The sequence below is a fragment of the Aspergillus uvarum genome (assembly GCF_003184745.1).
Source record: "Aspergillus uvarum CBS 121591 unplaced genomic scaffold BO82scaffold_61, whole genome shotgun sequence".
Taxonomy (NCBI): domain Eukaryota; kingdom Fungi; phylum Ascomycota; class Eurotiomycetes; order Eurotiales; family Aspergillaceae; genus Aspergillus; species Aspergillus uvarum.
In genome coordinates this window covers 174,981-200,047 of record NW_020291358.1, presented here as the reverse complement: position 1 = coordinate 200,047, position 25,067 = coordinate 174,981, and the positions used below count along the sequence as shown (strand labels likewise).

The 25,067-nt window shown below is 54.1% G+C and overlaps 7 protein-coding genes across 7 annotated transcripts; 3 read left to right on the top strand and 4 right to left on the bottom strand.

Annotated features, from left to right (window-relative positions):
• Window positions 1–143: 143 nt before the first annotated feature.
• BO82DRAFT_343724 (F1F0 ATP synthase subunit 5) lies at window positions 144–1,547 on the top strand (the record flags this gene model as incomplete). Its single annotated transcript, XM_025633632.1, has 4 exons — window positions 144–311; window positions 674–991; window positions 1,056–1,145; window positions 1,216–1,547. 4 exons carry the CDS (start codon window positions 144–146, stop codon window positions 1,327–1,329), a joined length of 690 nt encoding a protein of 229 aa, XP_025488206.1. The 3' UTR covers window positions 1,330–1,547.
• A 772-nt stretch (window positions 1,548–2,319) lies between these two features.
• On the bottom strand, window positions 2,320–6,602 carry BO82DRAFT_357774 (uncharacterized protein). The gene is made up of 9 exons (XM_025636110.1): window positions 6,175–6,602; window positions 6,077–6,092; window positions 5,960–5,982; window positions 5,782–5,899; window positions 5,628–5,727; window positions 4,119–5,562; window positions 3,969–4,065; window positions 3,134–3,919; window positions 2,320–3,075 (listed from the first exon to the last, which is right to left on the bottom strand). Exons 1-9 carry the CDS (start codon window positions 6,296–6,298, stop codon window positions 2,700–2,702), a joined length of 3,084 nt encoding a protein of 1,027 aa, XP_025488205.1. The 5' UTR covers window positions 6,299–6,602; the 3' UTR covers window positions 2,320–2,699.
• A 1,572-nt stretch (window positions 6,603–8,174) lies between these two features.
• On the bottom strand, window positions 8,175–9,224 carry BO82DRAFT_318471 (uncharacterized protein). The gene is made up of 4 exons (XM_025632645.1): window positions 8,766–9,224; window positions 8,612–8,701; window positions 8,348–8,499; window positions 8,175–8,278 (listed from the first exon to the last, which is right to left on the bottom strand). The coding sequence occupies exons 1-4, from the start codon at window positions 8,813–8,815 to the stop codon at window positions 8,187–8,189; spliced, it is 384 nt and encodes a 127-aa protein (XP_025488204.1). The 5' UTR covers window positions 8,816–9,224; the 3' UTR covers window positions 8,175–8,186.
• On the bottom strand, window positions 9,190–9,597 carry BO82DRAFT_169387 (uncharacterized protein). The gene is made up of 2 exons (XM_025630333.1): window positions 9,269–9,597; window positions 9,190–9,206 (listed from the first exon to the last, which is right to left on the bottom strand). Exon 1 carries the CDS (start codon window positions 9,508–9,510, stop codon window positions 9,319–9,321), a length of 192 nt encoding a protein of 63 aa, XP_025488203.1. The 5' UTR covers window positions 9,511–9,597; the 3' UTR covers window positions 9,190–9,206; window positions 9,269–9,318.
• Window positions 9,598–12,302: 2,705 nt separating this feature from the next.
• BO82DRAFT_357769 (uncharacterized protein) lies at window positions 12,303–15,652 on the top strand. Its single transcript, XM_025636109.1, has one exon. The coding sequence runs from the start codon at window positions 12,731–12,733 to the stop codon at window positions 15,461–15,463; it is 2,733 nt and encodes a 910-aa protein (XP_025488202.1). The 5' UTR covers window positions 12,303–12,730; the 3' UTR covers window positions 15,464–15,652.
• Window positions 15,553–17,165, bottom strand: dph1 (2-(3-amino-3-carboxypropyl)histidine synthase). The gene is made up of 2 exons (XM_025636108.1): window positions 16,948–17,165; window positions 15,553–16,870 (listed from the first exon to the last, which is right to left on the bottom strand). The coding sequence occupies exons 1-2, from the start codon at window positions 17,096–17,098 to the stop codon at window positions 15,708–15,710; spliced, it is 1,314 nt and encodes a 437-aa protein (XP_025488201.1). The 5' UTR covers window positions 17,099–17,165; the 3' UTR covers window positions 15,553–15,707.
• A 231-nt stretch (window positions 17,166–17,396) lies between these two features.
• On the top strand, window positions 17,397–24,974 carry BO82DRAFT_377603 (CLN3-domain-containing protein; the record flags this gene model as incomplete). The annotated part of the gene is made up of 8 exons (XM_025637586.1): window positions 17,397–17,654; window positions 17,802–18,595; window positions 20,127–20,263; window positions 20,352–21,063; window positions 21,120–21,570; window positions 22,229–22,279; window positions 22,463–22,557; window positions 22,628–24,974. The coding sequence occupies 8 exons, from the start codon at window positions 17,397–17,399 to the stop codon at window positions 24,972–24,974; spliced, it is 4,845 nt and encodes a 1,614-aa protein (XP_025488200.1).
• Between the last annotated feature and the right edge of the window lie 93 nt (window positions 24,975–25,067).

Here is a 25,067-nt window from a genome sequence, read left to right as displayed (position 1 = left end):
GAACTGAACCTGGCCCCGAACCTCGAGACGCCATCACCAAACGCACCGCAAGTCAGTCTCCATCGACGAACACCGACGTCTTCTCGCATCTCCCTCCCCTCCACTCCCCCGGCTCGCCCAGGTCCTCCTTCCCACCGATCACCATGTTCTCCGTTCGTCTCGCCCGCGTCGGCCTCCGTGCCTCCGCCCAGCAGTTCACCGTGCCTCGTACTGCCGCTCTCAACGGTCTTCGCACCTATGCCACCCCGGCCCAGGAGGTCAAGCCCCCGGTGTCCCTGTTCGGCGTTGACGGCACCTATGCTACTGCTCTGGTATGCACACCTCACAATCACTACGGTTCTGCCTGGGATGGGTGGTCCAAGTCGTTGCTGTGACGTCTTCCCCTCCGCACTCGGTCCAATGGGTGTGCGCGCGCGGGCTGCTCGAATCCGTCTCATCTCGTCTCTTCAACCAAACGAAAGATCAGTTTCCTACAACATGGGAAGGCACCAATCACCGCCCTACACAAGAACTTGAACCAACACGAGACGGAAAGACAGCAGGGGAACACGAACACCAGCAACGATTGGGCGGCCAAACACCAGCCCTTGTTCAAACCATGCACAGAAAAACCCTCCTCTTCCAAGAAACAGAACCATACATTCGGGCTAACCACCAAACCCCTCTTGGATAGTACACCGCCTCGGCCAAGTCCGCCGCTCTGGAGCAGACCGCCAAGGCCCTGGGCAACCTGGGCCAGACCCTCAAGGCCGACCGCAAGCTGATCGATATCCTCAACGCGCCGACCCTCTCCGTCTCCGACAAGCAGCAGATCATCGCCGAGCTGCAGAAGGTGGCCGGCGGCGCCGACAAGGCCGAGATCATCAAGAACTTCCTGGCCACCTTGGCCGAGAACAACCGCCTGGGTCTGCTGGAGGGTGTCTGCGAGAAGTTCGCAACCCTCATGGGCGCCCACCGCGGTGAGGTCGAGCTGAACATCACCAGTGCTCAGGTAGGTTGCCCTTTCTTTCTGGAACTTCAATTCCATCCGGCAACTTGCTCACAAACCCAAACAGGAGCTCGATACCAAGACCCTCAACCGTCTCGAGCGGGCCGTCTCCAAGTCCGAGTTCAGCCAGGGCAAGAAGCTCAAGGTTGTCTCCAAGGTAGCCCCCCCCCTCTTCTTTGTTGTAAAACCCTTCTCAAAAACCGAACAACTAACACTGGAAACAAAAGGTCAACCCCGACCTCCTCGGCGGCCTCGTCGTCGAAATCGGCGACCGCACCATCGACCTCAGCGTTTCCTCCAAGATCGCTAAGCTCAACAAGGCCCTCACCGATGCTCTGTAAATTTAGATTTTTTTGCTTTCTCGCAGCAAAAGAAATTGACTTGTGTTGTGTGTTGATGGAAGCAAAAAGCAAAAACCGTTGAAAGCTTTTGTGTCCCCAAAGAACGGTCTCTTCCATTAGTATAACTATACTCCATTGCCCTCCCCACCCGCTCATGCATCCCTATTATCTCACTTCCTTTATCCGTCATATAAATGTATCCTAAACCTCAATTACGCAATTTTTCTTTGAACTTCCTTTTTTGGGGGGCGAGTTATCGTTTAGTAGTGGATTTTGGTTTTAGTTTGGGAGGTGTAGATATGCTGTAGATGTAGATGTGGAACGTATACCACGAGATATGAGGTGTGCACCCGATGATGGTGGAGTCTGCCGGTGCTTGTGGTGTAGATGTAGATGTAGATCTGGAGTATATTTATATTCACATATCAAGAGTTTACCGAGAGCATCGATCTTCTCACCGAAAGACGATGTTGGGCGCAATCAGCCGAGATACTTATCCTTGCACCATTATATGTGTTAGGCCAAGACTCCGGGGTCGTAGTCGACTGAGTAGCTACGGGAATGAAGTCTAAGGGCACAGTGACGACCCGATCCTATGCAGCAGTGCTCGCTCATTTCTTTCTACCATACATACCTATATCCGCTGAACGAGAAGCAGGGGCTAGCAGACCAGAAAAACAAAAATCCGGGGCGAGTTATTGCAGAATCCCCTGCTTGCGGGTGGTCTGCGTCTCCGATGTATTGTGCAGTAAGTAAAGTAGCACAGGCAGGGACTCGACTCCTGGGTGGAAGATATCAGGGACTTGGGCTATGTGCATTGACTACTAGGTTACTAGTAAGGAACCATATGTAGTTGGAGGGCGTGGCCGAATCTGGTATGTTTTTCCCGGTTGTTCGTAATGGGTCTTGATGATACATAGACCTGATCTATTTTCGGTCCACTGGATATATATTAGGATTCATGCTGGGGTCGATCGATATCGGGGTGGGGCATAGTCTAGTTGATGGTATTATCATGTTGTAGACAGTTATACACAGGTAACGGTGTTAGTCAAAGCAGTGGTGCATCCCGCAACAAGCCGGAAATGACGAGAACAAGCCACGGAACGATGCAGGCGATGAATCTATACCTACGGCAAGCAGTCCGCCGAAGGGATCATGTCATGATTCGATAGATGCAGCAGCTCAGCTTGAAGAACACAGATGACACAGATAAACAGACAATCTTGACTTATGCTTTCGAAATGATCACCGCTCTAAGAATCGACAACAATACAACCCATCTAACACATCTTCCTTCGGAAATAAACATCCGTCTAACTTTGTACTAGAATCCAGTCTCCGTTCCGTTCATTTCCCCTTCACAAGAATCAATGACCGTTGCCGTTGGGGGCGTGGTCTGCCTGCGTCTCAAACTCATCCTCGTATGCTCCGATCGAAGCTTGACTTTTTACGCGCTGCAACTGACTCTCCACGTACTTGTGAACGTGCTCGTTCTGGAGGTCAGTGTCCACGCTCCGCTGATTCTCATCCTCGTCCAGGGCAGTCTCGGGAGCCGGGGTCTCGCGTCCGGAGAAAGTGGACTCGAAGTCGCTGCGGTTGCCAATGGACCGGGTCGTGGAAGAGCGGCGGACGCTGGGACGACGGCTGCCCCGTGGGCGGGAGAATCGGGTGAAGACGTCGTCGAAGTAGTGCGATGCCGCTGCGTGGGGAGTGCGGGGGGTCTGTGGGAGACGGCAGTTGATACTAATAGCACTATTAGCCAGGGACCGTAGAAAGCTAAAAAGTGTGAAGTGTGACCTACCCTGTGTCGTGGATGACCTTGGCAATCAGACCAGTCCATCCGCACTGGTGGGACGCTCCAAGACCGCGGCCGGTGTCTCCGTCGAAGAACTCGTGGAACCACATGTAATCCTTCCAGTGCTCGTCAAAGTCGAGGAGGTCGGATCCGTTGTGTACCGCCCGGCGGCCTTCGTCGTTTCGGGCGAACAGATGCTGCAGCCGGTGCTGAATCTCTTCGGCAATGTGTCCGAGATGCATGTACTCGCCGGAGCCTGTGGGACACTCGATCTTGAATGAATCGCCATAGAACATATAGAAGCGTAACAAAGACTCGATGAGCAGGAAGTTGACGCACAACCAGATCGGCCCACGCCAGTTGCTGTTACCTCCAAACAGCCCACTGTCGGAGTCTCCTGGAACATAGCTGACCCGGAATGTCTGACCATTGACATCCATCGAGTAAGGGTGCTCGCCATGATACTTGGACATCGACCGAATGCCGTGCTCCGACAGGAACTCGGTCTCGTCCAGCATTCGCTTGAGAATTTTCTCCAGGCGGTCCTTGCTCACCAACGCCAGAAGGAGTCGCTCATCTTTACCGCGGTTCTTCATGCTTGCAATGTTGCGCTCGGCCACATCTTGGCGGTTCTCAACGAACCATTCCAAACGCTTCTTGAAAGATGGGAACTTGTTGATCAACTCTGGCTCAAGTGTGAGGACGGCATATAGAGGGATCAAGCCGACCAAAGAGCGCACAGGTAGCTGCTGGGTCCAAGGGTCACCGTAGGAGATCGCATCGTAATAGAAACTATACAGTATAAGCGATCATTCGATTCGTTTGGTTTTGGACCACTAACCCATCTTCCTCGTTCCAGAGGGATGATTCCTGACCACCTGATCGGAAAGTCATGGCATCACTAATCAGAATGAAGTGCTCGAAGAATTTGGAGGCAACTGGACCTCTGTCAGCACATAAGTAGCTCATGATAGAGACTTGAATCACTCACTGTCTTCGTAAATTCTCCGATGCTTGGCCAGCTCCAACGCGATGTTCAACATGCACAAGCAGTAGAAGGCCATCCATCCTGTGCTATCGGCCTGCTCCAGCACACCGCCGGTGGGAAGAGGCTCGGAGCGGTTGAAGAGCCCGATGTTGTCCAGCCCCAAAAAGCCGCCTTCGAAGACGTTCTTGCCGTCGGAGTCCTTTCGGTTAACCCACCATGTGAAGTTTAACAACAGCTTCTGGAACACCCGTTCCAAGAAATCAAGGTCCTGCCGTCCGTACATCTTGCGCTCAATCTTGAAGACTCGGAACGTAGCCCATGCATGGACAGGAGGGTTTACATCACCAAAGTTCCACTCATAGGCTGCAAGCTGACCGTTGGGATGCATGTACCACTCGCGAGTGAGGATGTCCAGTTGCTTTTTCGCAAACTCCGGGTCGATCATTGCAAGTGGGATGCAGTGGAACGCAGTGTCCCACGCAGCGAAGAAGGGGTATTCCCACGAATCGGGCATCGAAAGGATATCCTCCATGTACAAGTGTTTCCACTGTTGGTTTCGAACGTGCTTCCTGCCTGGAGGGGGTGGGATCATCGCAGGATCGCCATTAGCCCACTGGTCCCAGACGAAGTGGTAGAACTGCTTGTTCCACATCATTCCGGAGAATGCTTGCCGCTGAATGTTGCGCAAGTCATCGCTCATGGGCAAAGGACTGATATGGTAGTAAAAGTCATCAGCCTCATTTCTGCGCTGGTCGATCACATCGTCCAACACTTCTTCATCGATGAACGGCTCTAGGCGCCGAGAGAAGCGGAAACGGACGACCACGCATTCGCCGGGAGGAACACCCTCGCCCTCGTCAAAGGCGTACCAGGCGGCAAACTTGGTACCCTTGTTCTCGGGGTTGACTGCGCCCTTCTCACCGTTGACAATGTGACGATGGAAGGCGTCCTTGACGTAGGGCTGATCATTCTTGGTGTTCCAGAGAAATTCATTATTGGTTTCGTTTTCGGTGAACAACAGCTTGGGAACCACATCTTCCTCCCCGGTCACAGACGGAGATGGAGAAAACCGGACATAGCGCTCTCCGAGTTTGTGGTGCTTAGTCTTAGCGATCAGAGGATACGTTTTCTCCACGGACGGTTTCTCGTTCTTTTCCTCATACCCCCACGCCCAGGTGTTGCGGAACCACACATGCGGGACGATGTGCAAGTGTGCTGGCTCAGGTCCTCGGTTGTAGGCGATAATGCGGAACAAGAGTTCTTCCTCATCGTCGTCTTCTTTCGCAGTCTCGATGAAGATATCCCAGTAACGGTTCTCATCGAAGGCATCCGTATCGAGGATCTGGTACTCGCGGTCACTTTTGCCGCGTCGTGCGTTCTCCTCAGCAAGCTCCTGATAGGGGAACTTCTTCTGGGGATACTTGTAGAGGAATTTCATGTAAGAGTGCTGTGCGCGTGGTCGGATTAGAAACCACCAAAGTCAACCCACGCTGAGAGAGGAAAGGGTCTTACTGTCGGAGTGTTATCGAGGTGGAAATGGGCCTCCTTGACACTCTCGCCATGGTTTCCCTGAGGATTGGATAGACCGAACAGGCGCTCCTTCAGGAAGTCGCTAGAATTGAAGGTGAGCGAAGTTCACTGCAGACATGGACCGAACACCACGTACTCTTTGCCGTTCCAAAACGCAAAAGCGATGTTTTGCAAACTGTGGGTATCGGACACACCGGCAATACCGTCCTCACCCCAGCGGTAGGTTCGGGACCGCGCATGGTCGTGGGAGAAGTCTACAGCGGAACCGAGCGATCAGTCGTGAGTGGTATAATCAGCATGTGGGCGCAACTTACAGCTCCAGGCATCTCCATTCTCACTGAAAGTTTAGAAAAAAGATATTCCGTCAGCGATGGGTCAATTGAATGCCATTGATGCATCTTGCAACGAAATGCACGAAAGAGAACGCTTACGAGTAATCTTCGCGAACTGCGGGGCGGCAAGAGCAATGAGGTCATTGCGTCAGTTCATGTGAAATCTCCCAGCCTCCAGATCGACAAGGAGAACATACCAGTAGCCCATTGTCTCTCAGCGACGTAGGGACCCCAGCGTTTCCAATAGCGAGTGCGCTCGCGATCTTCCTTGAGTCGTTGCTCCTCGCGGGATTCGTACGAATGCTTGTCGATGAGGACCATGGTGACGCCGATTGCAGGCCCTTCGGGTAGTAGATAAGATAATCTACCACGAGAGGGAGAATGGCAGTTACGAACAAGAAGGGGGAGAGGAGGATAGAGAAAAAGTAGGAAAGAGCGAGAAAACGAGAGGAAAACGAAAGAGGGAGAAACAGGTGAGGGGAAGGGGAACGAGGAAGAAAGATGACTGAGTCGGAGTAAGTACAGTTAGTGTAGAAAGTGAGAGAGAGAGAGAAAGGAAGAGGAGGAAGCCGGAGAAGATGGATGATGATGAGGGGAGGAGGGGCAGCAACACAACCAAAGGAAACAAGGAATCCTTCCGGGAGCTCAACGAGAACGAGCTAGACGACTAGCTGAACTTGATATTAATTAAACTAGACTACGGTACGGACTAGCTATCATTCATGCTGCACGACAACACAGAACATAAGAGGGGAGCGAGGGAGCCAATGAATTCGGTGATACGAGAGCTGCGATAGCAGAGTCTGCTTGCTATCTTATGGTCTGGACCCTCGCTCGGACGCCTCTTTTGGCGCTTTTCTGGGGTTTCGCCCGCGTTTTCCCTGGTTGGGGCAGAACAGCACTGACATCATTGCCATCCATCACAGAAGAATGCAATTTGAGATTGACTCTGCATTGCTCCGTCCAGAGTTACACTCACCATCGATTCCGTAGTATCATCATCAATACGAATAGGATTCGCCCTTTGCGGTTAGTAGATTCAACAACATATTGCGGAAGGCGGAAAGTTGCGAGTAGATAAAACCCTCGGGAGAATGACTCGGCCAGGCTGCCAGTCTCAAAATCACCATCTTTTCTTGCCGGGTCCGATTGACACCCCGTGGAGCGGTCCTGAGTACTCCGTACTCTCCATTATTGCAATCACGGCCCGGACGATTTCAAAGCTAGCCGTGACGATCAAACCGTACGCCGTTGTCAATGCTCAATGGACTATCCGCACGACAAGAAAGGCATTTCTGCCCATATGGAGCCGATTTAGGGCGATAAGGCACCATCGAGCAGCCTTAGGGCCTTTGGAAAACGACCCATTCATATCTATCAGAGGAATACTCCTGTCAAGCGCTCCTGTCGCGGTAGGAGATGGATGGATCGGCGCTGTCGGTCGGGTCGGGCACGGCACTCGATCGACATCGACATGAGCCACTCTAGGAGATTTCTTCTCTCCCATTGACTGCTCATCTACTCCGTAGCACCGCACAGCAAATGCACAGATGGTTTGGGCACGGAGGAGGAGATCTTTTTTCTGGACTCACATTCTCCGAGGGATCGATCGGATGCTGTGCAACAAACAGTTGGGCTAAAAATAGACCTTCGAGGGGAGGGGCGACTCAGTCCGTTACCCTAAGACCAACACAGCAGCCAGCCCACAGCATCTTCTTCCTCACTCTCAATTCATCTCCACAAAACACTCGAAACGTTCAAGAAACAACCCGCTCATGGAATAATCCACTTCTTGACTATCAGAATATGATATGATAATGAAACATGTTACGCCACAGCAGAATGATAAAACACCCCTTCACCCACTAGACCCGTGAGATCGTGGCATGCACGCTCAACTCGGTCATCGACGCTACCCAGCGCGAAAAGAACCCGAGCAACAAAGGCTGTGCACCGATATTTGCTTGACCCTCCCATGCGACGAGGCATGCGTGAGTGTGGGAACACAATGACCGGTGCAAACAAACAGAAAGGTAAAGAAAGACAGAAAAAAAAAAAGATAAAAACCAATTTCTCCCAAACATGCTCGCCCGATAAGGATATATAAAATATTGTAGCAGTGAAGTCGAAACCCATCAAATTCTCCTGTCCTTGAAACCATAACCCAGATTATATGCTAATGTGCCAACGCTGGCCCGCCTCCATGCCGTTACGAACTGCGGCCTTGGCTGCGTCGCAGCTGTTCATCGCCACTGGAGTATTGTGCTGAATCGGTGGGCGATGACGACGCGGATGTGTTTCCTGATCAGCAACGATAGCGGTTAGCGATGTGTTGTTATCGGCGAGATCAAATGGCGAGGCTCGATTTACCTGAGCCTCCGTAGAACCGACCGTCTCTTTGCGCTGCAGGGTTTCTGGACTCCATAATCACCGACTGTCGAGCTTTGAGGCGTTCTTCGGCTTCGCGGATCTTGGCTTGAAGTTGTTCGAGTTCGCGGGTCTGGATCATCATCTGCAGCTTCCTGGTAACGTTGCTCTGTCAGCTCATGCGATCGTGTGGTTACTTGTCAACAGAGGCCCGGTACAGGATGGGTCTCACGATGAACATGCGTTGAGAGTGGGAGTGGAACCTACTTTTGGTCGATAGTCTGTGAGAGATGATTGACATCGGTGTCCAGAGAGAAGGCGCTATCCAGCGCGGTCGAAAAGGCCTGTGCCATGGTCCTGCCATGTCTTGGTCAACGCCAACATCCAAGGACGGAGGAGAGGAGCGCAAAGGAGTACGAACGACTGAGGGCGACCGCTGGGCTTCCATTCTTGCTCCGAGTCCGATGACATTTTGATGGCTGTGATAAGAGTGCTCGGTCGATCCGGTGGGCGTCGGCGCTGGGGAAGAGCGGGATACGAGAGAGCTGTGGCAACTGGAAGATAGGTATGGCGGGAGAAGTAAGGAAAAAAGGAGTATGCGAAACGCAACAGGCTGAGGCTCGGAGGGGTGTTATTTGGGAGCGCGCGCGTTTCTAGCGGAACAGGGGGTGTTGGAAGTGGATATGATAGCACGGACGGGGTGGGCCTTACGCCTTAAATTATGGGGGGGAGGGGGAGATTAGGAGGAGAAAAGAGGAGTGGAAGAAGAGGCGAAGAACAAAAGGATTTCTCCAACGGGAGAGGGCAAGTAAGACCGAGTTAAGTTAACGCATGGAACAGTCGGTCAAATTGCAAGCGCTTGCTGTCCCTAGGTTACCAACTATAAGGCCTGGAAAGAGGGGGGGAGGGGGGGGGAAGGACCACTTTTGAGTTATCAGAGCTTTAGTAGAGGCACGGAGTAGTCTGGTGAGTGCTCATAACCTGGTCACAACTAAGCAGTTGACAGGGGCACACAGCACGATCGGCAGAATGACGATGGCTGGCGCTGGGAGGGGGTCCAAGAGGCGATCTGATGCAAAGACCCTCTCTGCGTGTGGATTCCTGGTATCGGTTATTGGTGGTGGTGCATGCAAGATTCTCCCAGGGTGGGCTGGATATTCATTCATTCATCCAAGTCCATAGCAAGCAGGAGGAGGAGTCACTTAGCCTTCCTTTACTGAGGGAGGGTGGAAGTGCCCTGTTGATTGAATCGGATACGTTTAGCTTAGGCCTAGTCTAGTCCGTAGTCTCCCGTCTGCACCGGTAGTTTTTGAGGTGGGCAAATAGTCCTGTTACTCTGGGCTACTAGTAGCTCTTGACCATCTGGTTGGTGAGTATTATTATTTTAGTTTCATTATTGCTCCGTCTTTCTAACTGTGATGGAGATTTCCCCTGAAACTATGGAAGATTGTACCCGCTCGGTACCTTTCACGTGACCCATGCCCCTCCCCCTAACTCCATCCTCGCCAGAGCTTTCTACCCGGGACCGTACTGCCACCCGCTCTTTGAGTTTAATGCCACCGCCGCCACAAGCCTCTTAACTTAGCACTAACTATCCACTTGAATTTCCAACTATCAGCATATAGCACTGGGGTTGACAGCGGTCAAACGCGGAGTTGACTGCATGTGTATGATGATCGTTCTCAATACTTCATCTTGTCACTCCTGTCTGTAAAAATAACTTCTCATAGTGGTTTCGATATTAGGTTCTCTTCTCCGGGGACTTCACTCACCGTCAACCCCTTTCGCCAGCCATGCTCGCACAGCTGCTGCTGCACCTGGCAAGGAGAGGACCGTCAACATTGGCATATGGTGGCTGCTTCTTAACATGAAAGCCCCTTTCAACCGCAAGATTGACACTGCTAAACTCCCGGTTGAGTCAACTCCAGCCAGGCCTTGTAAATCCGGACGCTATTGGATGGTGGTAGATTGGTTGGCATTTAGGGAAGACTTCCATGATTTTCCAAGATGTATACCTAGTAGTTATCTCATAGAAACAGGTACCTCAAACAAAACCAACCGCAGCGGCTGTGGAGGCCACCAAGCCTCGTACTATTTAACCCACCTCCGTACCAGAGACTAGAGTCAAGTTTGGAGAAGAAGAAACAGGTCTGGCCCACGAGCGTGATACTGTTGAGATCTGAATATCAGTCGAAACATGTTATGGCTCCTCTCACTCCGTTAGACCTTCAGGACACTCCTTCTATGCCTCGAGGCCGCTTGCACGGTGACTGAAATCTGCAGCTTTCGCTTCTCATACAGATTCTGAACCCCTTTGATCTTTGGCAGATTCTCTGTTCGCAAGCAGTGACAACGTTGTGAAGGCCTCGAAGTCCCAGGGTGGCAGCTGAGATGTGACAGAAACACTGGTCTGTAGCTCTCACATGGCATGGTCAATGCTTATTGAGGATACAATACACTTCAATCTGACACGGCGATTCTTCAAGTTTCATGCTAGGCACGGTTGAATTTGTTTGATAGGGGTTGTTATTGGGGTATGCGTGGTAGCATGGATCTACCTAGTGTTGTCTCACATTTGATTGATGTATCTTTCAGCCTCAAGCTCGCAGATGCCTCTTAATCACTACTTCACTTTAGCTCATATAAATATATAGAGGTTCAAGCAGCGACCACATTCAGTGTGAGCTCAAAGCATACCAGAACTTTCTTCGATCAAGGTGTGTAAACGCTGGATTGCGTTTATGGTATGGGACGATGTGCATGTTGCTGAAGACCTCCGTTAATTTTGGGTAGACTCATATCAAGAAAGCCCAGCCCAGATATCAATACGCATATCATCATCGAGCAACCTTTCCGGCACAGTATCCTATCACATTTAAACATTTGTTGGACAGACAACCTGTATAGCGCTCGATCTAAGCGACACGCTAAGATACTTCAGCTGGTACAATGCACTAAGCTAACTTGAACTGACTAAGACATTCGACCACGGGAGTCCGAGAAGGCAAAATTCTTTGAGTGAGAGCTATTTGATAGACTACCTGGCACCTGTTATTGTACCTATTGTGTTGACGTATGTGCTTTTTTATCTACCCGAGTGTATTGTTCATCTGAGTACAGTACAATCCAGCCCAGAGTCCCGGGCTGGGCCGACGCTAGCATCACAGAGCCGGCGCTACTAAGCCCAGGCCAGGTACAGTCCACTGCTCTGTTCTTCTAGAATTACTACAGAGTACTCCGTATTGAGTGAAGGAATGATGATGGCTGTATTGTTTATTCGTGGGTGAAAAGATCTAGTTGACAGAGGAATACATTTCAGAACAGACTGTCGCATGGCCTCTGATGGAAGACAGAATAGGTGAGACAGCGACAGCACCTCAAAATGTGTATCAGTGTTACGCTTATACGGAGCACTCTATGTGCTGTACTGGAAAGGAGGGAAGGGCCGTGTTACTGTAAGAAAGTCCTCCCGAGATCAGATGTTGGGCCAAGAAAGAAAGAAAGCCAAGCCAGATTTCTGCGACTGAGCATAGTGACCATGGTCAAGCCTAGGCTTGGAAGGTGGCAGGTTGCCCTGACAATAGATATAGATGCCCAGTGAATCAATAAGCTTGCTGAATACGGGTTGCTCCAACCTCCTCCATTCCCGTCTCCCACGTGACTCGCAGGCCTTTTTCCGGATCGGTTGCGGGAGAAAGGGTGAGGTGAAGGGCAGTTGGGAGTGCTGGAGCCCAGCAGTGCGTGCCGCAGTCAACCTAGAATCACTCCCACTCCTTGGAGAGGTAACGCAACATCGAGAACGGATTCCATCCTATCCTATCCACACCTCCCTCTCTCCCCCCATTGCATCTCGCCATCCCATCCCATCCTCCCCATCCATCCATCCATCCATCCATCCATCCATCCCCGTCCCTTTTTTTTTTTTTTTTATCCACCATCGTTGTCGTCCATTTTCCTCTTAAAAACCATTTTGGGTACCTCTTCCCCCTAACAATACTCCATTTTCTCCCAATTTCTACGGTTTCCACCCACCCCGCGTCACCCATCTTGACACGGTCGCGTTTTTCCCGTCTCTGATTTTCTGCCTAATTTTTCGACTGGCCCTTCCCTTTCTTGCGCGGCCGGTCTAAACCCGCACCCCTAATTCTTCCCTTCCAGTTCCGCACACGCGACCTTGGCGGCCTGACTTTCAAGGCACCAAGTCTATCTGGATTCGGTACCACCCACCGAGACCTTCACTACAGGGCTAAGCTACAACACGGTCGACGCTGAACGTTCGGATTAACTTGCCGGGCCAACCGTCACGCAACGACTCTCTCTTTTATCACCGTGGCCCCCATTCCAAAATCCCTCTCCCCCGGCGGCCGATCTGACGGGCAATGGGGGATGCCTCCTCTATCTGCTTACACCCCCTTTGAGTCGCTCCTCTTTTTCCAGTCCCTCGCTGCCTTAGATGCTCGACCCGCGAGTTTCGCGACCATCTCTGATGTTCTCCGCAACAATTCGTTCATTCGCCAAGATGCCGCTTTCGATGCCGGGCGACTCGCCCCGGAGGCCCTCGAGGACCTCTATTCGACGCTGATGAGGGAAGGTGTCGACTCGGTCGGTGTCGTCGCGGCTCATGAGCCAAATGGTCGCCATGCTGAGAGTCCCGCCAATCCGAAAAAGCGCAAGATTATGAGTCCGCAGCCAGATGATTTGTCCGGAAAAAGGTCGAGCCATACAAGCCTAATGCCAACCCTGGTATCGCGTTTGTACGCTAGGTATAAGGAGCTGGTAACGAGGGAAATACGGAACGAGGAGAAGAGATACACGGAGATTCGAAACGAGATCGAACAGCTGCAGAAGGAAGAACGCGAAGCACAGCCGGAGTCCACTATGCGCCCACCGCAGCAGCCAGTTGCACCCCCGAAACAAGAACATGCGCCGGAGCCAATGGACTTGGATGTGAAGGAAGAGAGACCGCCCCAGCAACCTATGCCCGCACCAACCCAGGCAAAGCCTCCGCTGCCGGTCATGGATAAGACGCAAGTACAGCCTGTGCCGCAACCCAAGGACTTGCAACCGGATAAGCAACCACCAAAGGCTATGCCTTACCTACCTCAGACGCCGTCACAGCTCCCCGCGCAACCAGCAGGACAGCCACCGAAAGATCCGGCCAGAGCGATTCAGCCCCAACCTCAACAACCGCAGCGATCGGTGCAACAACCTCCCCCTATCCCACAGATGGCAACGGGCAGGCCACTTCAACCACAGACACCAAATGGGAAGACCTTTCCCGCGCCGCAAACTAATACCGTACCTCGGAATGTCCCCGCGAAAGCACCAGCAGCCGGTGTGACATTCATGTCGCCGCAAGTACCACCGCCGAATACCACCTCTTCAAATCTCGGTGCTGGCAAACCGTCTGCTCCTATGCAGCCGCAAATCATACCCAAGGCTCTCCCTACTTCACAGCAATCCACCCCAGTTGGCAAGCCTGCTGCTAAAGTAGGCGCACCAGCCACAACGTCCACTCCCGTTCCTCAACGTCTTCCACCCCAATCGAGTTTCCAGCAATGGTCTCTGCATCAACCTCCCCAGACACCTCAGCCTCAGCCTCAGCCTTCGCCTTCACTTATCAAGCCGAAGCCTGAGCCTTCGAGCAAGCCTCCCTTGGAGAGGCCTGTCCTACCATTTCAGCAACCTATACCCAGTGTTGAGAGCAAGTTGGCTCAACAGGGTCAACCACCAATACCCTTTCCTTCAACTCCGGGCCCAGTACCCGCAGCGCCCTCACCGGCTTTGGGTGTTCCAGCTCCTGGCTTCCAGACTCCAGTAGGAACCGGGCGAGCTGCTTTAATCCCAGGTCCACCGGGTTCACATCCTTTGCGGCCATCGATCGACACCACTGGCTCTCTCACGCCCTGGAAGAGGACTCCGCGGTTGAGTCTGAGCATACCTGAATCTCCCCGCTCGCCAGACCGACCACGCCCGGAGGAGATCAGTCCCATCAGCGAGAAGGCTCCATCCCCGCCTGGATCTCGTGAAGCAACACCAGAAGAACCCGAGCCACGCCGTCTGAAACGCCGAACGGATCGCAAGGGCAATTCAACGAGCTCAGAGTCGAACCAGCCCGCCGTCGATACTGATGCAAAACCAGGATCGAAGAGGAAGGCGGACAAACTGACACCATCCACCGCAAAAGATCGAGATCGAAGCACAGCGTCGTCGAGGAGTCGCGGACGATCCGTTTTGTCGCGGGATGACGAGTCAACCACGGAAAGCGCGTCTCAGCCGAAGGTCAAGCACGAGATGCCCAGTACACCTGCTGGCGTACCTGAAATCGCAGAGCCGGAACGTCCGTCAATAAGTCGACCGGGCCGGGGGCGGCCCAAACGCAAGCGTGCCCCTAGCGAGGAAGCCGAACCTCCTCAGACCGAAGCCAGTCAGCTCAGCCGTCTCGACCCGAATCAATCGACCCCTTATGTGTTGTGTGCGCGTAGTTTCCCAAGAACCGGTGCACCCATCATGAATGATGTCACCATGCACAAGCATGCTTCTATCTTCGCCAAGCCACTAGCGGAACGTGATGCTCCTGGCTATCGTGACCTTATCTATCGACCACAGGATCTGAAATCCATCAAATCAGTGATGTACCAGGGCAGTAAGGCTGTTGCTGCGGCTACAGAGGCTGCAAGTACACCTGCTGGCGATGGGGAGTCTCCAGCACCCAGTACAGGTACTCCTTCCAAGAATGCGGTTCTGATGCTCCAGAAGACGGAGGATGTCATCCCTCCCAAGGGTATCGTCAACTCGGCCCAGCTTGAAAAGGAGCTGATCCGGATGTTTGCGAACGCCGTCATGTTCAACCCCGTTCCACAGCGGGGCTTTGGACCGGGATTCCCCATGAGCAGCGATAGTGGCTCTCGAGCAAGCACGCAGGTCCCTGAGCCCGACGAAGGAGGGATCATCAAGGACACGCTGGAGATGTTCGAGGATGTCGAGCAAGCCGTCACCCGATGGCGGGCGGCCGAACGGACCGCCGACGAGCTGGCCAGCAAGAGCATCCTCTCACTTCGACGCGGCAGTGCCAGTGATCCCATGACGGATAGTGCAGATGAGATCAAAGGCTCCTGATTTTGTGCTGTGCTATTTTACGATTCCAAGGAAATCTATGTAATGTTAGACCCAACGGAGAGATGTAGACTTTCTTCTTCCAAGTGTGATATCATGCTGGCTTTCTTCTAACTCTATAAGCATAAAGCTTTTTGGGGTTTGCTGCCCCCCTATATACCCGTGGGAAACATGCAGAAAAAAAAATGTTCATATACATCATGAGTTATGGATTGTTGGTGTCATCTGTGAAGATCCAGAACGAGAATCAGGCCGACCCCGCGGGGATCGCCTGGCTCGGCTTCGTCCTGCCCAGGCCCTCCTTGGCGTAGAAATCCATCGGATACACGCCGCCGTTGGCCGTGTCCCAGCTCTCTTTGATCCCCAGCGCAATCAACGCCTCGTAGGGCGTCAACAGCGGCCGCGGGAACGCATAGCCCCAATCGATGCTCAACCGGGGACAGGCGATCTGCACCCAGCACTCGACATCGGCCATGGCGCCCAACTTCCCCGGGAAGATCTCGGACAGTAACAGATTCACGAACGGGATGCCCTTAGCGTGGAGATGATTCTCAATCATCGCCATGGTGTGGGGGTTGCCCTGGCGGCCCAGCGCGCCCAAGATAATGCCCCACTTCTTCGCAGACTTGGCCGTCTGGATGGCGTCGCGGCGCAGGGTGTGCATCTCCTCGTGCTCGTAGCTCTCGCGCGAGAGCACGCGGGCGTAGGGGTCGTAGCGGTAGGCGGGGATATCCGGGTTGTGGATCATGGCGGACTCGAGGTGGAAGCGGCCGTCGCCGAGGTAGAGGAGGTAGTCGACTTCATTTGCGGCCAGAGTTGGCGACGTGCACCCGAGGATCTCGCCCTTGGAGAGCGGCGTGATCTGGGGGATGAGGACTCGGAACCCGGCGCGCTCGAGCACGGGCTTGAGGCCGTGCAGCGTCGCGTTGAACTGGATCGTGCCGACCATGGCGATGGTTTTGCCCGCCACGAAGTTGCGTTCGAGGGTCGCGAGCAGGTGCGTCGTGTCGATGCTGATGTCCACAAAAATGTACAGCGTCTTAATCTGCGTCACATCCACCGGGATCAGGCAGCTGTGCGCGTAGTGCACCAGCAGGTCGCACCCCAGCGCCCGCGCCGTGTAGTCGTCGATGCAGCACGCCCCGTACGTCACGTCCCCCATGATCAGGGTCTCGATCCCGGCGCAGAATTGCGTCAGGATGTCCGAGATCGTCGTCGCGAAGATGAGCAGGCCCTCTGGGAATTGCAGGGCCACGCGCTTGGCGCCGGAGGTGCGGATGCGGTGGATGGTCTTGGGGATCTCGAAGGAGTAGTTCTTGGGGAGCAGGGCGATCGCTGCTTGGATGTCGGGGTCTTCGAGGATCTCTGGCGGGACTTGGTTCAGGGTTCGCGGGGTGCGTCTTGGGGCGGCTGTTGGTTTGGTGGTTAGTGATGGGTTTCTGGGGTGTGGTTCTTTAGATGCCAGAGGGAGAGGGGGGCGGCCGCACCTTTCTGTATGCTCGTCGACTCGACATCTTGGTGGCTGCTGGTCCCTTCCTTCTGTGCTTGGGCATCGGCGGTGCGCCGTCCGATGAATCTCTTCTTGGGTTGGCGGAGCGGGGCACTCGATGTTGCTGGTTGGTTTAATGTTTCCTCCATGACGGGCGCAATGACTTAGAACCAAAGATTGTGGTATGGTGTGGTTGTTAAGCGTCGCGATAATTCCTATCGGACGATGGCTCGCATAGTGGGCTGAGGATAATTTAATTCTGACTAAGTGGGGGGTCACGGGCTTGGGTCGGCCGCTTCTCCGCATTTGCTCGGCGGGCGGAACATCATGATCATCATCACCCTCCCCCCCATCTTCTGGTTATAAAATACCTTAGCTTCTTACATTTTCCACCATTGAATGCATTCTTATCTGACCACTAACTTGCTGAGTATACGAAATTTCATCATGATGAGCTTCAAGCCTAGAATGCGTCTCTTCTCCGTCCTGCGCTCTGCCCCAGCAGCTCGCCGCCGCTTTGCGACCGAGGCGCGGTTAACCTCGGACCATGTTCGCATCGTCGAGGTCGGCCCACGAGACGGCCTTCAGAACGAGAAAAAGTCCATCCCGCTCGAAACCAAACTCGAGCTGATCCGGAAACTGGCCAAGACGGGCGTGACGACAATTGAGGCTGGATCTTTTGTTCCTGCAAAATGGGTGCCTCAGGTACGCGAGTAGCTGTCTTTATACATTGTAGCTTGTGCGGGGGAGTGGCTATATCCTCTAGGGGAGCATCCGAGATTCAGACTTAGTCTCACGCAATTGCAACCAAACCTTGATATAATACTCACAGCCGGTTGATCGTTCATATAGATGGCCAGCACAGCCGAGATCTGCGAGCAGCTGCTGCAAACCCCGCCGGAGTCGGCCAACGTCATTGCGTACAACTACCTGGTCCCGAACGTCCGGGGCCTCGAGAACCTCATCAAAGTGCTGGACACCACCGGCGTGCCCGCCGACGCCGCGGCGACCACGACGGAGATCTCGTTGTTCGCGGCCGCGACGGAGGCCTTCTCGAAGGCGAACACGAACTGCACGATCGACGAGTCGCTGGAGCGCGTGCGGCCGGTGGTGGCCCTGGCGAAGACGCGCAACATCCGCGTGCGCGGCTACGTCTCGGTGGCGCTGGGGTGTCCCTACGAAGGGCCGGAGGTGTCGCCCGTCAAGGTGGCGGACATCACGCGCTCGCTGCTGGAGATGGGCGCCGACGAGGTCTCCGTGGCGGACACCACGGGCATGGGCACCGCGCCCCGCACCATGGAGCTGCTGCAGGCGCTCCACGCGGCCGGCATCGCCAGCACCGACCTCGCGCTGCATTTCCACGACACCTACGGCCAGGCCCTGGTCAACACGATCGTAGGGCTGGAGCATGGCATTCGCATCTTCGATAGTAGCGTCGGCGGGCTCGGGGGCTGCCCCTACTCCAAGGGCGCGACGGGGAATGTCTCGACGGAGGATATGGTGCACACGGTCCACAGTCTGGGGATGAATACGGGGATTAACCTGGAGGAGATGGCGCGGATTGGAGCGTGGATCAGTGGGGAGCTAGGGCGGTTCAATGAGAGTCGGGCTGGGAAAGCGATTCTGGCGAGGAGTGAGGAGGATAAGTAGAGAGAGCCACATCTTCCTGTGTTATTGATCAGATAGTGGTATTTTTTGAGCTTGAGCATTCAGAAATTACAGCATCAAGGTGAGCAAACAATTGTGTATGTACAGCGAGACCGTTCCTAGCCATTGTGTCACTAGTACCGTAGCACAGTACTCTTGCGCATAGTCGTAATAAAACAGTGTAAAGCAGCTTCAGATGAATATCGTACAAACAACCATGATATGCATATAGCCACAAAAAAAAAAAAGACACATCCAAGTTTGCAGACCCACACACACACACACCATATAGAAACCCAACATTCAACCCTTCAATCAAAACAGTAATACTCACCCCCCCAAACCTCCCAAGCGACATCCCGAATCTAAAAATCCGTCACCCTCCCCCCATAACTCCAATCCCCGCCAGCGCCCCACCGCAACGGCTCATTCTTGGGGCCCCCAATCTCCCCGGTCTTGGGATTCTTCTCCCCCTCGAATTCGGGCTTCAGCCCCGTCTTGATGTCCGGGTGCAGTTCCTCGCCCTTGCCTGTGGCCTTGATCTCCGCCGCTGTGGAGGCCGGGGACTGGTTGACGCGCGGGGTGCTGAATGCGCCGGTGGAATTGCGCTGGAGTTCCTCGAAGATCTCCTGCTGTTCTTTCGGGAGACGGGGAGGAGCGGGGCCGCGGTTGAAGGCGAACGAAGGGCGGTTCTCGTCTTCTGAGCGGGGGGTAGGGGTTGTTGTGAAGGTGCGGATGATTGTTGTTTTGGTGGCGGTGGGTGGCTTGGTGAGGTGGAGGTGGAGAAGGCGGCGGGTGGGTTGGAGGAGGGACATTTTGGTCGTATGTTTTGGTTGAGTTTTGGGTGTGAGGTTGGAATTTGGGGTGTATAATGTAAGGTAGATGGGGCTGTGGTTAAACGGTGTGTTGTGTAGTTGTGTTGTGGAAGAATAGTCGTTCTACTCGGTAGAAGATGCGGAGGAGTGGCGGAGAAGAAAATCGAGGGCGGGAGAGGGAAACACCGATAAGCCTGATTGTCCCGATAGCCGCGTCTCGGGGATCTCGGCTTGGGCTTATGCAACTGCTCAGTGGGGCGATTGGCTTGTTGGATTGCACGGCAGGCACTGTTTGTAGTAGCGTGTGAGCTTTGATGGTAGGGCTGTACTGTAGTGTGTACTGTGCTTACTGTAATCTTGATAGCATTTCATAGATGATGATCTATCTTCAATTCGATGGGGCTTCAATATACTGCCAACATGCCCATCGTCGATAAGAAACTCTATGTCAGTCACGTGGGGCACTAACCCGTGTGCGGAGGACGGCAGGCCAGGCTGGAGCAGTTTGGTTGTTCTCACCGTCCGCTCTTCAATCGTCAACGTCATGTCACCTCCAGCTCATTACATGCCCATTGCAGCAATAAATTATAACTGACCTCCCTGTTGTATTTTCACTGATGGCACTGACTGCTGCTTCTGCTGTATGCTTCACTTCAACTCAACCCTCCTTGTAGTTTCTCCCGCCCTCCTTTTTGGTTATGTCTTCACCGTCTAGAGAAGACGAACCACCAATGCTGCCTCTCCCCGAAGCGCCCGGAGCGCCATCTTCGTCATGGTCCCAGTTTCGTGGACGCCTTGCGGCTCTCTTCCATGGAGCTGACCCAAGAGTCTGTGTTGCATTTTGGCTCTTCGGTAAGCTCGATCTACTTCCGCTGACCCCTTCGATCTGGCGATAGCCGTACTGATCGCTGCCGGGGTTTACCTGCCCCATCTGCGACAGGCTTGATCAACAATGTCCTCTATGTCATTATCCTGTCTGCCGCCCTGGACCTCGTCGGCCCCGACCTCCCAAAAGGCGTGGTGCTCCTCGCCGACGTTATCCCCTCCTTCGGCACCAAGCTGGTGGCCCCGTATTTCATCCAGGCGGTGCCATATCCCGTAAGGGTCCTGGTGTTCGTCACCTTCTCTACCACCGGCATGCTGCTCGTTGCCTTGAGCCCGGCCTACACGGACGGCGGCCCGATTGCCACTAAGATTGCAGGCATCATCCTGTCGAGTATGTCCAGCGGAGGAGGCGAGCTCTCCTTTATCGCTCTCACGCATCACTACGGCCCGTTCAGTCTGGCCTCTTGGGGCAGTGGCACGGGTGCTGCAGGCTTGGTGGGTGCTGGCGCATACGCTTTAGCCACCACCTCTTTCGGCTTCAGCGTTAAAGCAACTCTTCTGGCCTCGGCGTGCTTGCCGGCGGTCATGGTGATTAGTTTCTTCACGATTCTACCACAGTCCCCGGTGCGCTCGTTCTCGGCGCGGAGGACAGGCTACGGTTCTCGGGAGGAGCACTCAGCCGATGACATTGATGAGCGGGAGCAGTTGCTCGACGAATCGACCGATGAGAGCCAGAGTCAGAAAAAGCCAGCTTCCCACGAGACTGGCCTTGGATGGCAGGCATTTAAGGCTAACCTACAGCGATCTAAGGGACTCTTTCTTCCCTTGTGAGTATCTCTTGCATTCACTCCACTCGAATGCATGTTCTTACGAATTCTTCTAGTATGCTCCCACTGTTGCTGGTCTATGTCGCCGAGTACACCATTAACCAGGGTGTCGCACCGACGTTGCTCTTCCCTCTCCAAGATTCTCCATTCGACCACTACCGCGCATTCTACCCAGCTTATAATGCAATCTACCAAGTTGGGGTCTTCATCTCCCGGTCTTCGACCCCCTTCTTCCGCGTCCATAGTCTGTACTTTCCGTCCTTGTTACAATTTCTGAACCTGATCCTCCTGACGCTACACTCGTTGTTCAACTTCATCCCCAGCGTGTGGTTGGTGTTTGGGATCGTTTTCTGGGAAGGGCTTTTGGGCGGCCTTGTCTATGTCAGCACTTTTGCTGAGATCGCCGATCGGGTGCCGGTGGAGGATCGGGAATTCTCGCTGGGAGCCACGACGGCGAGTGACTCGGGTGGCGTCTGCATTGCCGGTTTTATCAGCATGGCCTTTGAGGTCTGGCTCTGCGATTGGCAAGTTGCGCGTGGACGAGACTACTGTCGGAGATTGTAGATCGTGGGGTTGATGTAGTAATACGACGAGTGGTTTATACAGTCTGCATAGACGAGTGTGCACTAGGGTCAGATCAGCATAATCAATTAGCCATCATACACCTTAAATAGAACAATGGCTGGAAAATACTTGGAGTCAGTTCTGGCGCAGCTGATCCGGTGGGGGTCACGGGACTGCAGGGGAGAAGGAGGAAGGAGGGGATGAACTGACATGTGACAGACCGGGTGCATTTCACCGACTCATTCACTCCATCCACATCCATTCATTCATCTTTCATCCATTCATCTGCCCCCCACCATTGTCTTAGCACCACTTCTGCACCGGATCAAGTGCAGATCGTTTTGCCGCGACCATGTCTCCAGCTGATTCTTACCCCAGGTGAATAAGCTCCACGTCACTGGATTCAGCCAGCAGGCATGGTCCCTGGTGGGGATTTCACATGCTCGGCTGGGCTTCGTTGGCTTTTGCTGCCCCGTATCCATGGCTGACGGACGGACGGACTGACCACACTCTTCTTGAACTATTATCTACCCCATATTTTGGCCACCATGGCGTCTCACTTGGCCTCTTCTCTGTTCCTTGTTCGATTACCGGTTTCAAGAGTCAACTCCTTCCAACCAACTCCTATTCTCTCCTTCTCAATCACTTCGTTGTACGCTCTTGCTGAGGATTTGGTGTATACTTGCTTGCATTCTTTCAAGTCACAACTCCATAATTTCACGAATCCACCTAGAACGCTGTATCTTTTGATTTAGACTCTTGCTTCTGCCTAAAAGACATGATAGGTAAGTTGCATTGTGGTGTCCACCATCTTCATTTGAGCGGTGCCTAACAGAGCGGGTTAGACCATCTTCTGGGAAGGCCGTCCACCAAATTCCGAAAGATTCAGGTCCTGGCCGTGTTCGCTTTCTGGTCGCTATACTTGACAAGGTACGACACTCCAACAAACATGGGTCCGCGGTGTCCCCGTAGCTCTGTTGCGTGGCTCTGACAACCCCAGGGGAAACAAGCATGGCCCACCCGTTGTACGCAAACTCTCCTCCCGCCTCACGGAAAAGCTCAGCGTCTGGCAAACTACGGTCATCGTCTTCCTCTGGCTCTATGTCAGTCGCAACTTTGCGAAGATAGTCGGCCTCGAATGTCCAGAGCCCCTGGCAAACCTATATTCGCGCTCTTTCTTCCGAGCGACATGGATCGCCACCGCCTTGGATGCTGGTTTTTGGACCGCGATGAAAGTCAAGCCCAAGTGGCTGCGGGAGATAGCATCGCTGGTCTTCACTATGTACTATCTCATCGCCGCGGAGAGGGCGGATGAAAAGGTCCGTCGGGTCCGGGCCACGCTGACACTGGACCACATGCGTGTCTCGTGGAACAAAGGGACTTCGCCATATCTCTGGGCCCTAGCGAGCCTGACCCGTCCCAGACTCACTAAATATGCGCCTCGGGCGATTCGCATTCCTCGACCGGCGTCTTCGATATATGAGCAGCCGACGAATGCGTGGCTGTATTTTGACGGCCCGCTGAGTGCACTGCGGGATCAGACATGCATTGTGTTGGACATCCCTGGCGGGGGTTTTGTGTCAATGAGCCCTCGGAACTCAGAGGATAGACTGTTGAGTTGGGCCGCGCGGACAAAGGTCCCTATTCTAAGCCTGGACTATAAGAAGGCGCCGGAGTATCCTTATCCGTACGCCTTGAATGAATGCTACGACGTGTACCACACGATTGTGTCCACCCGTGGGCGCTGTATTGGACTCAATGGACAAACCCATCCTCGAATCGTCGTCACGGGGGATAGCGCTGGCGCAAACCTCGCTGTAGGCATGACGCTGATGGTCCTCCAATCGGGCAGTACGGATGCGTCACTCTGGCAAGGGCAGAATGTCCTCCCACGGCCTGACGGGCTAGTTCTAGCCTACCCCGCTTTGAACATGAAGATTGAAAGCTGGATGACGGAGGAGCAAATGGCGCTAATCCAGGAGAAAAGCACCCGTCGGACCAACCAGAACGTCTTGCAGCGCAAGAACATGGACTATCAGCGCCTCACCCCCTTCACCTCTCCCGGTACATCATTTGCCGACCTCCAGCAAGACTCGTGCTCCGATATGGACCTTGAAGCCAACGACCTCGGCGAAAAGACGACGCGCAAACTCGCCCAGCACCGGCACAAATCCGCCATGCTGGCTCAAGAGGCCGAGGCCACCGCCGTCGCCGAGCACCAGCCCAAGCAGATTCGCACTCGCCTAGCAGTATCATCGGTGATCTCGTACGTCCAGGACCGTGTCCTCACCCCGGAAATGATGCGAGCAATGATCATTCTCTACATCGGACCGCATAACCGTCCCGACTTCAACACAGACTATCTCCTCTCCCCGACCCTCGCGCCGGAGGCGATCCTTGCGCGCTTCCCCAAGACGTACATCATCACCGGCGAACGCGATCCTCTAGTCGACGACACAGTGATATTCGCCGGGCGCCTCCGTCAGGCGAAACTACGACACTTCCAAGAACGACAGGACCTCGGCCTCGAGAAATCCCACCGCGCCTTCAACGAGAAGGACCACGTCGAGGTCTCCCTGCTGCCCGGCGTCTCGCACGGCTTCATGCAGATGGCCGGCTTTTTCCCTGAAAGCTGGAAACACATCAACCGATGCGCCACCTGGATCAGCGAACTCTTCGCCTTGTCGGAGACCAAACCCGCCTCCTCCTCGAGCCTGTTGTCATCTCTCCACGATCTCACCCAACCAGCCAAGAAGAAACCCCCGCCGCTCCACAGCCTCCAGCACCTCCTCACCCACCAGCACCACAACAACCACCGCACCCGCGCCCGCAACCACAGACGCCGTCTCACAGGCGAATCCTCCGCCGACGAAGACAAACCCCTGGAGATGAGCATCACCAAACTCACCCCACTGACCCCGATGGGCAGCAAAGCCGGGGGGAGGGCCAGCTCCACCGGCCCACCCCGTCCCGATGACGACCATGAAGCATCCATCCACAATACCTCCCTTTCACAGCCCCAATTACCAGTAAACGGAGACACGGGTAACCCTTACCGCCTTGGCAGCGTCTCTCGCGGCCGCTTCATCAATTCCCCCGCCGTCGGAACTAGAAGGCAGCACCGCGTGCCCGCCAAGCTCAGTCTCCCACCGGAGGATTTCGAGTGCGAGGAAGAGGAAGAGGGACATGTCTCGCACTACTTCCAGAGTCCCGTGGCGACCATCCCCCTGCGCGAGAGGAATCGAAGCATGAACAGCCTGGCGAGCGAGGAGGATCTGCTGGATCGGCGCATGACGGGGCTGGCCGGGGGGTTGATGGGGATCGGGGAGGGGGCACGGACGCCATAGCTGTTACCAATAGAGTGTGGAGCCTTTCATTCCATATTGTATCCACAGTAGATCGCCATGATTAAGAAAAAAGAACAGTGAATGTTGAAGAAA